The sequence below is a fragment of the Lactuca saligna genome, chromosome 6 (assembly GCF_052625555.1).
Source record: "Lactuca saligna cultivar CGN05327 chromosome 6, ASM5262555v1, whole genome shotgun sequence".
NCBI lineage: Eukaryota > Viridiplantae > Streptophyta > Magnoliopsida > Asterales > Asteraceae > Lactuca > Lactuca saligna.
Genome location: NC_136422.1, coordinates 133,761,197 through 133,774,242, shown reverse-complemented (window position 1 = coordinate 133,774,242; position 13,046 = coordinate 133,761,197). Strand labels below are relative to the sequence as shown.

General features: G+C 39.4%; 1 protein-coding gene across 2 annotated transcripts; it reads right to left on the bottom strand.

Annotated features, from left to right (window-relative positions):
* Positions 1 to 1,852: 1,852 nt before the first annotated feature.
* LOC145000045 (Nucleoporin autopeptidase) lies at positions 1,853 to 7,420 on the bottom strand. 2 transcript variants are annotated; one of them, XM_078959191.1, is made up of 14 exons: positions 7,265 to 7,420; positions 6,977 to 7,107; positions 6,798 to 6,859; positions 6,122 to 6,406; positions 5,217 to 5,801; positions 4,845 to 5,072; positions 4,135 to 4,766; positions 3,964 to 4,039; positions 3,689 to 3,740; positions 3,454 to 3,592; positions 3,239 to 3,355; positions 3,006 to 3,174; positions 2,868 to 2,930; positions 1,853 to 2,791 (listed from the first exon to the last, which is right to left on the bottom strand). In XM_078959191.1, the coding sequence occupies exons 3-14, from the start codon at positions 6,814 to 6,816 to the stop codon at positions 2,085 to 2,087; spliced, it is 3,072 nt and encodes a 1,023-aa protein (XP_078815317.1). In that variant the 5' UTR covers positions 6,817 to 6,859; positions 6,977 to 7,107; positions 7,265 to 7,420; the 3' UTR covers positions 1,853 to 2,084. The 2 variants fall into 2 exon arrangements, with proteins under 2 accessions (XP_078815317.1, XP_078815318.1); XM_078959192.1 differs by having other exon boundaries at positions 6,977 to 7,074; positions 7,265 to 7,413.
* Positions 7,421 to 13,046: the final 5,626 nt, after the last annotated feature.

Sequence of the window (13,046 nt, the reverse complement as noted above, 5' to 3'; positions counted from 1 at the left end):
AGTAGCCGAGGGTGCTCGGCGAGTTAGGGTCAACATGGAGTGTTGACCTTAACTGATGACTTTGACTTTGACCAGGGTTTGATTAGTTGGCTTTTGGGTACCTTGAAAGGTTGGGAACTTATGGGTATAATTATATTATGGCAACAGGTGGTGGAGTTTTTGACAGTGATCCAAGAGTTAGAGTTCATCTACCGAGTCGACATCTGCAAGGTGAGTTACCCTCACTATATCAATAGGGTCTACGGCACCAAGGCCGTAAGTTGTTATTGCTATGGTGTGCTACATGTGGTTATGATCTGTTAGATCGGAATCAGGATAGACAGTATATTATGCTCTTATGGTCCGTAGGGATTGGTATGTTAGTGACCTGCTAGGTCGGTGCTCTAGTTACGAGAGATTTCTTTGATTGATAATCAATGAGATAGATATGTTTGATGTTTGTATATGCCAGTATATGATAGTTATGTCCACTTGGTTATTTGTTTGTTGCTTGGGTTGAGGCGGTCCTACTTTGTGCTGAAGGCCAACATACTCTATGAGCGGTTCGGGGAGCTGTAGGCCCACGTGGTGGTCAAGTCATGCCGAAGGCTCGGGATAGGATCAGATAGACTATAGGCCCTGCAGGGTGGTCCAGTCAGGCCGATGTCCTGGTATGCATGTTATTGATTGTCTGTTACTGATATGGTGTTATCAAGGTGGTATTGGTATTTTGGGGTGGCTCACTAAACCCTCGGGCTTACAGTTTTCAGTTTATTGTTTCAGGTACTTCAGGAGATCATGGCAAGGTGAAGGCGTGACCATACCGCTCCTCATCCTTTTGATCTAGTTATTGGGACACTCTGATGAATAATGAATTGAGAACATTTTGTAAACAAATACTATTTGGTTTTATTTATGATTGAAAAAGTTTAAATTTTACGTAAAATTTTTGGATGTGACAAATACATAACACCGAATCAAACCGAATTTATAAAAATATATTTTTTCTATACATATTTCGTAAAACTATATCAGAAACTTCTTTTGGCTCGATTGGTTCAATTTGTCGCTTATAGACCTTGTGGTCTCGTGTTCGAGTCTTCTTGTCAATGTATTTTATTCACGCCTTTGAATTTTATTATGTTATACAATGTATCTCACATCAGTGGTGGAATGAAACTCTCCCGTATCTCAACCCTTATATTATACACCACCTTCCTCCTCCTTTTTCATTCTAAGGTTTAAGGTATCCCACATTGATTGTGGTATAAAACCTATGCCTTCCTCAACATTCTACATAAGATTTATCATACTCTTGAGAAAGTTAACTTAGTCCAAACCTAAAATTTTGTTAAATGGCGAATTAGTTGCTAAGTTTACGATTTCTAGGTTTAAAATCGATGAACCCGAAAGTAAATTGGGGACAAAACCGAGAAACCGAAACAATTGATTTTGGGTTCTAATTTTCTGAAAACCGGCAATGTGGTTTGTTGGTTTGGTTTTAGGTCAAAACAACTCATACTCACCCTTAGTTTATATATGATGGTTGCTCTTTTTTTTTACTTAATCTATACCGAATGACTTATTGGGTTAAACAAAAAAAAACACAGCTCACTATACGAAGACATTAACTCTTTCCCTATTTGTTCTGTTCTTTTCTTCTCATCTCCTTTCACATTAAAATTGATGAAAAGTGTTAACACTTGTTTCTGGATTGTTACGGTAAAATCAACATTTATCTTTGTTCATATTGTTTAAGAAAGAAACATGTCTTATCTGTTTTTAACATAATCTAATGAAAATGAACATACGGTAGCTTTAATATAATACGACACTAGTTGTTTCATACATGATTATCGATTCACCCAAAAAATAACACAACATAATATCAGTTTACTCAAACACCCACCATAGGTTGCAAATTTAACAATTCATGTTTTTCCATTTCACCAACAGACATCATAACAAAACACCAAAAAGAAAAAGAATATCAAAACCTGATTGACCATATCTTGTCAAAGTCAAACCACAATAACAAACACAAACACAAACACCCCATCACAATCACAATCACAATCACATGATTGTATATATGTATATACTTATCAAAAACAAACTCCAACATCCTCATCATCATCATCATCATCATCATCATCATCATCATGAAGGCCATACTTGCTAAAATGTTTAACCCTAAACTTCCACTCCCCTTTAACCGGATCATACTCCACAAACTCCGCCCCTTGATCCTCCGCTTTCTTCTTCAACATCTCCTTATACTTCTCAATCCTCGGGCCTTCAGTAAAATGCTTCCCCGTTTTCTTATCAAAACATTTTATATTCAAAAGCGTGACTTCAGCCGGCTTATTCAGCCCTTGTCCAATCGGAGGCTTTTTCGTTTCGTCCATGTAGACAATCACTTCGCGATGATTGAATTGAATCAGTGATTCCAATTCCAGCCTCCGGACGTCGGTTTCCCCGAGGAATTTAATGGAGCCGTAGTTGTGGCGGCCGACTGTGAAGTTGTGGACGCGGCGGCAGAAGCCGGGTTCGGCGCGTTCTTTGGCGGCGAGTTCTTGGATTCGCGGTTCGGTGTAGTAATCGGAGTGGCGGAGTTTCGGCATCAGAGCTTCGATGTCGGCGCCGTGTTCGTATACGATTGCGGCTTCTCCCGCTCGGTGGCCGGTTAGGGAGATGTAGGAGTCGGATTTTGGTGGGGAGTGGTCGTCGTGGTGGTGGTAGATTCCGTTTGTTTTTTGGGGGGTTTTGATTGGTGTTTGTTCCTTTAGGGTTCCGTTTTCGGAATGGTTTCCTGTAATCAAAGATTTTGATATTAGTATGGAATTGAGTTCCATATATTCCAATTGCACTAAAAGAAATGATCTTACTGTTCCCGTTATCTGTAGAGCGACCATTTAAAGGAGGGGAAGAAGCAAATCCGGTGTATTCACCTGAGTTCAAATAACAAAAAATGAGATAAAAATGATTATTTTTATTTTTAAGATAGCATCAGAGAAATAGTTTACCATTTGTTTGTGCTGGAGAAGATGCATTTTTTAATTTTTCAGCAGATGATTTTCCAGGCCATTGTTCAAGAGGGCGAATAACCAAAGCTCTTGGATTCTCCCTTGGAATAAAAAGAGCATCTGCTTTTGGTGTACTGGTAGTCTCTTCATCATCACTAAAAAACGAAACCTGTGAAAAAAATCGATCGGATCAGTAAAAAACAATAAGGGCAAAATAGTCAATAAAATATTACCTTTGGCCCGTCGTTTTTCGGGTGATACTTTCTAGCAGGCAACCTAACTCGCCTTTGAGAAAGATGGCGAGAAGTCAACACGGATGAAATCCTAATGGGAGCAGGTTTATCAACAACCTGTAGAAAGAAACAAACAAAAAAACTTTTAAGTTAATTATTTAAATAAATAAAAACACGATGTAAATTGTAATTAATTGTTTTATATATATACTTACTGGCAAGCTGGAAATTCCATATTGAATTGAAGGTGCATTTCCCACACGCCCAATTGACATTTGAGGCATTGCTGGTAGAGTTCCAAAGGGATTTGTAATAGACTGTGGTTGTGCAACTGCAGGAGTTTGACTTGCTGACCTGTCATCTCAAAGATATGAACATATTATATTCTGGAAATGTATATATTTTAAATAATATATATATATATATATATATAATGCAGGGGAAGCATACATTTGTCCAAAATTATTCTGACCAAAAATGCTTGATGTCCCACCAATGCCACCTGTCAAGAAGAAAAAAAACAAAAAAGCATTAAGAAAATTAAAGGAAGAGTAAAGTACAGAAATGGTCCCTGTGGTACAGTGGAAATTACAGGTTCAGTCCAAGTTCCAGTTTGCTTGTAACAAAACTGAAACAGGGACTAAACCTGCATATTCACAATATAACAGGGACCATTTTTGTAATATACGCATAAATCAAAAAGTTTTCCATTCAATCACAATCACCTGCTGGTGCCCCGAAGCCAAAACCACCTGTATTCTGAGTTGGTTGAGCCGATTGAAATGGCATTGAAAGGGAAGGCTACATTGATATAAGCAACAAAAGTAAGATAGTGACTAGATACAGAATCCTTAAATTTTAAAAAATAATTACATTCTTTAATGATAGGAACTCACAGTTGTCTGATTAAACCCCATGCTGCTTGATGCCGGGGTGCTTGAGAACAAGTTCCCACCAAATGCATTTGACTGACCGAAAGCCGGAGCACTCTGCCCAAACGATGAGGCAGACTGCCCGAAAGCCGAGGTGGTCTGCCCAAAGGGAGAGCTTGTTTGACCAAGAGACGGTGTGGTTGACTGGAACAAGGGAGAGGATTGCGTGTTGCCAAAGTTTAATCCACCGCCAAATGACGGAGTTGCCCCTTGTGCTTGAGTTGCACCAAAAATAGAAGTTGATGTGCCAAAAGTTGATGTGCTTGGAGCACCGAAAGGGGAAGCGGAAGTAGTGGATCCGAACCCGGGAGTTGACCCGAATACTGATGGAGTTGGTGATGGTGTTGACCCGAATGGGTTTGATGATGTGGCACCGAAGGGTGAAGAGCCGAGTGTAGGAGTGGAATTACCGAATCCAGGGGTTGAGAAGGTTGAAGTTTTTGGAGCGAATGGGTTTGAAGGTGTAGTGGAAGAAAATGGATTTGTGTTTAATTGGGTAAATGCTGGAGAAGAAGAGAAAGGGTTTGATTGTGTGGTGTTGTTGGTGGTGTTGAATCCCATTCCACCAGAGGTTTGACCGGCAGGATTTGGACCCCCTGAAATAAAATAAATATAAATTAATAAGAAAATGTATTGGAGAGGATGAAAATATGGAATGAATCATTATTAATTACCTTTATCTCCTTGTTGATAATCTTCCCATCTAAGTTCTTCATGACTTTTGTCTTTGTATGCAGGCATTGCTGAAATGGACTCAAGCTTCCCAGCAGGTTGGGTCCCACTACCACTGTCTGCTTCAGGTGTCTGAGCATAAGGAGTTACTCTACTTCCACCACGTTGACCACCAAATGATGTTTGACCAAAACCCGGACTCCCAAATGCTGGTGTTGTCGTCTGACCACCTGCATTTTTTTTGTGTGTTTTTTTCATTTCCCATGTTGATTAAATTTCAATTGAAAAAAAGTAATAGAAGAAATGAAAGTATAATGTTGTAAATGGAAAGAATGTTGAAATACAATGTTGTAATCAAACAGAAGAAAATGTACCGAAGGGAGAACTCTGAGCCCCAAAAGCTGACGTGGCAGTGCCAAACGGGCTGCTGCCAAATGCTGACGTGGACTGACCAAATGCGGGACTTGACCCGAAACTAAAAGGGGAGCTAGTGGCACCAAAAGCAGGTGTACTCGATTGACCAAAAGCTGGGGTACTTGATTGACCAAAAGCCGGTGTGCTCGATTGACCAAAAGCTGGTGTGCTGGATTGACCAAAAGCCGGGGTGCTGGATTGACCAAAAGTGGGTGTGCTAGATGCACCAAAAGGGGAGCTACCAAATGCAGACCCTGTGGACCCAAATGCAGGGGTAGATGTGGACCCGAAGGCGGGTGCTGATGTGGCACCGAAGGCGGGGGTAGATGTGGCACCGAAGGCGGGGGTGGTTGAGGTCCCGAATGTTGGGTTGCTTGGAGTGCCAAAAGCAGGTTGACTTGGAGCTCCGAATGCTGTTGACCCGAATAGATTGGTTCCAAATGCGGGTTGACTTGGAGCTCCAAATGAGCTTCCGAATGCGGGTTGTGTTGGTGTTGTGGATCCGAAGCCACCGAATGCGGGTTTTTGTCCGAATACGGAAGAACCTGTAATTTGAAGTAGAAAAAAGAAATAAAAGTTACAGATGTTTTTCCACTTGACATAATTATCACTTTATCAGGTTTCACTAATTCTGTTACATTACTTTTTCAAATTAACCATTTTAACTGGTTATATCCGGTCAAAATGGTTAATTTATAGAAACTGACTGAATACTTCCATGGTTTGATTGAGAGATATCAAAGTAGAAGTGCTGAAACTGCTAAAAACATAATGGTTTTTCTGTAATTTTCATGAAAAGAAAACTAAAATAGTACTATAGAAACTGAAAATCGAACTGCTTCAGTAAATCTCTAAATGTACTTACCACCAAAAGCTGAAGATGAAGCACCAAAGGCTGGGGTTGAAGAAGCTCCAAAAGAAGGCATTGAACTACCGAAAGCAGGTGAAGAAGAAGCACCAAAAACTGGTGAAGAAGCTTGGGTACCAAAAACACCAGTAGAAGTGCCACCAAAAATAGAACCACCTGTTTGTGCACCAAAGGGAGATGTGCTACCAAATGGTTTTGGAGCAAATGGGTTGTTATTTGCATTATTGTTCTGCCCAAAAACTGATGGGGACCCAAAGGGACTATTGGATGACTGCCCGAATGCTGTTTAAAGAAAACAGAAGCAATTAGATTCATGATGTTGTTGAATATTGCATGATATTCACTTCAAACAATATGAAGTAGCTTGACAAAAAGAAAGAATGTGACATATGTAATAAATAGTCTTCTGCTAACTTTTTCCAATAATCAACAAGAAGAATTAAAGCAGCCATAAGGTATTCCATTATAACATATGAAATCTACACACAAAACCAGCCATTGAAAGGAGAAGTACATATATATGAAAAACTGGCGAATGACACTTGCCAGAATCCCCATCAATATTTTTTTAAAGAAAAAGCTAAAAGACAGATGCATTAAAGGGGAAACAAAAGGAATATGCATATCAACATCAAGTGGAATAGGTTCAAAAAGGTGAAGAAATGAAACTTACGGTTGCTAGCACCAAACATCGTTCTTTCCTATAAGTTCACAGTACACGTCCCGATCCAAATTCTGTAAAAATTCCAAAACATCTTAAATAAACGAAACAAATAACTTCATACAGATGAAACAAATCGATCCATAACCAAAAACATTCAAAATACGCTCTAAACATAAACAGATACACACCTTCAAATTCGTATCCACTATGCAGTTATCGAAACGAGTGCACCGGAGCCCAAACTTCTGCAATTGTAATCAACTATCCGCGCTTGTTCAAATTAAAACTAGCAATCCATTCCACAAATAAAACGACAAAACTGTCAACAGATTGATACACAACCATTAATGCTAGGGTTAATTGAAAGCGAAGTTAATATGAAATTGACCAGATGAAAATAACATGTCGATAGCTAATAATCGAAATACATAACCGATGAAATCATGTGTAGATGTAAGCTAGGGTTACGATCATACCTAGAGAGAGAGGGTTGGACGATGAGGATCGTGGATCTATAAGCAAATAGGGAATTGCGTCGCCTTCGACTCGCAAGAGAGGGATAGAAAGAGAGACGATAGGTCACACTGGGAAGGGTAAACAAGACCAAACACCCAATATACTGGTAATTATTATTTCTTAACCGTATACATGGGTTAACTTCGTATATTGAGTCCGGCTACATTTAAAATTAGCTTACATCACACGCTATTTTTATTACGAAATATCATGTATATATTATATAATGTAACAACTAGTATTTTGTCTCTTGGTCATGCGTTTTGTAAATTAAATTTTGATGATTGTCTTGGTAAAAATTAGGTACCGTTGTATTTATTGGTAGATAAATGTACAAAGCCGATACCACTATTGGTGGATGAGGTTAACACGAAAGTTTAAAAAATCGATGAGATTAAAATGATATCAAAACGTAGATAAACTCAAATTTGTACCGACACATATATAAAAAAAACAAGCAATGATGAAACGTCCGAAAAATACTAATAAAAAATTTCACTTTCAAAACATCAAAATCATACAATCATTTGTTCGAAACCAATCATAGTAAAATGTATCTCTTAAACATCAAAGTTAAATGATAATAATCAATGCGCAAAAAACCAGCAGGGGGTGTTGTGCAGTTAAGTCGGGCTCTTCCTTTTGGAACTGAAAGTTTGAAAATATTTAAACCACAAATTTGTAAGTACAAAGCTTAATGAATTCCCTAAAATATCACATACCATACATAACATGGGGCCCCGCTCACATAACGGACATTGTCCAGCACACAAACGGGTTCCGTCCAGCATACAAACAGACCCTGTCCTGCACACAAACGGACCCCTCCCATCACACAATGTAAGAGTCACAAAGACAGTTAACCACAAATCAATGCCATAAAACAGGTGCTACAACTCACCTGTCAGATCAAACAAGGTCCCTCCTTAGTCTATACTCTAGAATTAGCATTTTGACCGAAATTCAACCCAGGTCAACAAAGTCAATGGTTAGAGTCAAAGTCAACAGTCAGCATCACCATCAGCTGACCCTCACGTTGTGACCAGCCCATGGTTACATTGTAGGAAAACAAACTCGGCCCGATCACAAACTCAGTCACAATCCAACTCAGTCTTGTTCAAATTTATTGCCACATTGTGACAGCGTCCGTCCAAAACAATTAATGAACCCGCATCGTCACGTCATGACACCCATATGGTCACGTCGTGGGAACTACACGGAGGCAGCTAAATGCATTAAGCCCCTAATCCATTAAGCCAATCATCCTAACTTCTTATAGGGCTTTCCTTACTCCAAAAACATTCTAAAGATCGGTGTTTTAGACACATGTATGTCCAATACATGTCTTAAACTCGTGATCAATCAAGATGGTGAAAATGGAACCAAATTCCTATACATGGATTCCAACTACACCAAACTCCAAATCCAAAGCATATAACCTTCAAGGGACCTCAAGGATCCATAAAGTTGCCAACTTTATGGAATCCTTCCACCCAAACTTTCCCAAATGTGGCTAAAAGGGACAAAAAGCATAGATCTAGAAACCTAACGTATAAATATTGGAACTTGATTACTCACAAAGGTCCAGAAAATGCTCAATGAAGTCTCAAAACCGGCCAAGATGCTCCTTTGACCACAAAAGCCTTCTTCTTCCTTCAAAATCCGCCAACAACACCAATATAAACTCAAAAATGGATGAGAGATATTAGGCTTTCTTCAAGGGGTTTAGGAGGTGATGGAGGTTGAGGGTAGAGAAAACGCTAGCCCTCACGTCCTTTAAATAGGGCCTAAGCGCGGAAATTAAAGGGTTTTGCCCATTAACAGATGTCACGTCGTAACCAACATAAAGTTACGCCATGACACCAAAATGAGACTCACGTCTATTGCGGTCATGTCACATCGTAGTGATGCTTCCCACCATGTCATAACCCACTAAAAACTCATAATTTACTTCAATTTTCATACCTTGAGGATCCATATGTTACAAACGAAAGTTCTAAATTTATACCAAAATATTGACCACCTTGAATTTATATCGACACATACATAAAAATAACCAATTAAAAAAAGTTTTTTTATAAGTTAACAAATGAAAGTTATTAAGAAAAATCAGATTATATATATATATATATATATATATATATATATATATATATATATATATATATATATATATATATATATATATATATATATATACACATGAGATAAACAAGAAAGTTTAGAAAATATGGATGAAAGCGACATATTAAAAAGTTAAAAAGTGGAGGACATAAAAGAAAGAAAAAAAGAGCAGGGACTAAAATTATCAAATAAAAATGAAGTAAAGAACTGTGAAAAAAAAAATGTCCGTGGTTGAAATTATTAAAAGTGGGATCAAACAAAAAAAATATTGAATATACCAAGTAATATCATCAGCTTTTTGGTGTTATGTACGTTTGTTTAATTAAAACAAAACTGTAAAAATAGTCCTTCTTTGTAACGATCTAATTTTCACGCCCAACAATTTTATTTAAAATAAGTGGTTTGTAAAATATTTATAGTAAAACATCATCCGATCATATCATCTCATAAAACATATTTCGTGTCCAAAACCAAAACATAAAAAAAACAACCATAATGTCAGAGTACAAATCCCATAATATCTCGTAGTGCGGAAAACAAAGAGCGTGTGTGTGATATGCCGCTACCGCGCCAGCTCCTTCCCTTTCGCCAAAGAGGTACCTGAAACAACAACTGAAAACCGTAAGCACGAAGCTTAGTGAGTTCCCCCACCGTACCACATACCAAATAACCACATAACATACATATATTGTCAGGCATATCTGGGTGCCCGACCTACCCCTTCGGTCCTCTCGACCGGATACTGACTAGCATATCTGGGTGTTGGTCTCCCTTTCGGTCCTCTTGACCGGATACTGACTAGCATACCTGGGTGTTGGTCTCCCCTTCAGTCCACTCGACCGGATACTGGGGACTATTTCACCCCTACCACTACCACATAACATGTATCACATAATCTATCTAGCATCTCTTGGCATATCTACCCCTTCGGTCCTATCGACCGGTAATCTGGGGACTATCTCCCTACTGTAACTAGCACATAACATCATATCATACTGGCACATAAACATAACACAGGTAGTAGTAGCCCTAGATGAATATCACAGAGACAATCATCTAATCATACAACTCCTACTAGTGGGCCGGCATTGTGGCCTTAGACCCGCTGCTACTGGAAGGTAACTCACCTCGAAAAGTAGATGTTGAAAGTCTGCTTGCTAAGCGCATGACTGCTGAATCAGAAATCCTACGACTGTAAATCATAAACATCGATTAGCCACTCATACACACCCTTAGGTCAGATGACTGACCCACCCCTGGTCCAAGGTCAACTCCTTGGTCAAATTCAACTTCCAGTTGACTGGACTCGCCGAGTCATGGCACCGACTCGCCGAGTCCTTCTCCCACTAACCCATTCCCACTCTACAAGTCCCTTTTCCCACTCACTGAGTCACCCTTAACTCACTACTTGGGACGATAGAACCGGCTCCTGATCCGACTCGCCGAGTCCAAGAACAACTCGTCGAGTCCATACGAGTAGACTCCCGCTCGCTTCCAAATCCTCACCAGAGCATCCTTTATGAGGATTTGGGTTTCTGAGACTATTGCAACACGTTAGATTGCTAATTTTGCGTGCAAATACAAAGGGTTGGACCTTCAACATCTAAACCCCTCTTACTCAGTAATTGTTCATTTGACTCGCCGAGTTTGAAGAACAACTCGCCGAGTACCAGGCAATCTTCATAGGACTCACCGAGTTGTTCATCCAACTCGCCGAGTTCCACTTTGGGACTTGCCGAATCCCTTAACCCATTTCCCATATAGACCAAATCTGAGACATGCAACGCTTCAAAACCATAAATCTATGTTCCTAGGGCATGCTTATCACGTAAAGTTGCAAACTTTACATGCATGCATGGCCCTACAAGCTCCAAAAGGCAAATCCAAGCTATTTATGAGGTCATACACCCAATGGGGACCTCAACCACTTCAACCACATAAACTTTAGGCTTCTAATACATTCACAAGGTCTAGGTCTAAAGTCCTTTCGGATCATTAAGCACAAACACATGGAGTTTGGTGTTTTAGGGCTTGAAAACCACCAATTTGGGACAAAAATGGTATCTAATGACCTAGTGATCAAGGTAGGAACTTTTCTACCTGAATGGAAGCTTCTCACAGTGTAGATTTTAGATCTACTCCCTTCCTTGCACTCTTCAACCTCCTCCTCCTTCTTCTAAGCTCTAAACTTCCTTCACCAAGCAAAAATCACTCACAAGAACAATATGGGGCTAGGGTCTCTCACTACAGCTCTCTGGAAGTGTTAGGGACAAGGAAGGCCGAGTTAGTGTGCTTAAATAGGGTGCCAACACTTGGGTTAGGGTTTTTGCCTAAACAGGGCCTACTCGCCGAGTCGGGGAACCGACTCACAGAGTCCGAGGCTAAGACCCCGCATCTCATCCCGCTCCTACTCGGCAAGTTGGTCCTCAACTCGCCAAGTCCAAGGCAAAATGCTAGAATTTAGAATTATTAAATACAAGAAATACGTACCGGGAACCAAGTGCTACATTGTTGTTTATAGTTATTCATGAAAAATGTCCAAACTACTAAATATTTAGATTGTTGGTTATTTTGAGCTAGTTTTGTTGCTTGTTTGATCCCTCTGGAAAAATTAAAAATTTTGTTTCCATTTTTCTTTTATTTTTTAAAATTTAATACTTATTCATCTATTTTAATAATTGAAAAAAGAGGGTCACACCCCTAACTTTCTCTTTTTATCTTTAAAAAATTAATAATTTCTTAAATGTGAATTTTTGGGATGTTAAATTGACATTTGGGAAAAAAAAGAGAATAGATTGTTTTTCGATGTATCAGTGGTTAGCGAGTTTCCAGACGTTTTTCCAGAGGATTTGTATGGTGTGCTTCCGGAAAGGCAGGTTGAGTTCAGGATCGATATGATCCCCGATGCGGGCCCGATTGCCAAGGTATTATATCGCCTTACACCACCTGAGATGCAAGAGTTGCCCATACAACTTCATCATGTATTTGGCAAAGAGTTTATTTGATCAGGTAGTTCATCATGGGAAGTAATGATATTGTTCATCAAGAAAAATAATGGTTCGCATCAAATGTATATAAACTATAAGGAGTTGAACAAGCTAACTGTGAAGAATCATTATCCACTTCTGATGATCGATGACTTATTTGATCAGCTTCAGGGTGCATCTTGGTTCTCCAAGATTGATTTGAGGTTAGGATACCATCAAACAAGGGTTAGAGAAGAGGATATCCAGAATATGGCCTTTCAAACTCGTTATGGTTATTATGAGTTCGTGGTGATGCCATTTGAGTTCACCAATGCATTGACATCGTTCATGGACCTGATCAACTGGGTGTGTAGGTCGATGTTTGACCAATTTATGATTGTATTCGTTGATGATATCTTGGTTTAATCCAAGACCAAGGAGCAGCAGAAAGAGCACATTTGTGAGATTCTTGGGGTATTAGAGAATGAGGGGTTGTATGCCAAGTTCTCCAAGCTCAAGTTTTGGTTACGCGAGGTTCAGTTTTTAGGACACCTCTTCAATCAGGACGATATCATGGTCTATTTGGCGAAGATCAAGGTGGTGGTGCAATGGGAGGTTCTAATTTCTCCAACCAAGATCTGCAATTTTCTTG

Bases quoted from the DNA above. Each gene is read 5' to 3' on its own strand.
- LOC145000045 (XM_078959191.1), bottom strand. The intron at 4,040-4,134 runs GTGAGTTCCTAT...ATATCAATGTAG, and splicing joins TGGGGTTTAATCAGACAACT to CCTTCCCTTTCAATGCCATT. The intron at 3,175-3,238 runs GTAATATTTTAT...TTTTTTTCACAG, and splicing joins CGAAAAACGACGGGCCAAAG to GTTTCGTTTTTTAGTGATGA.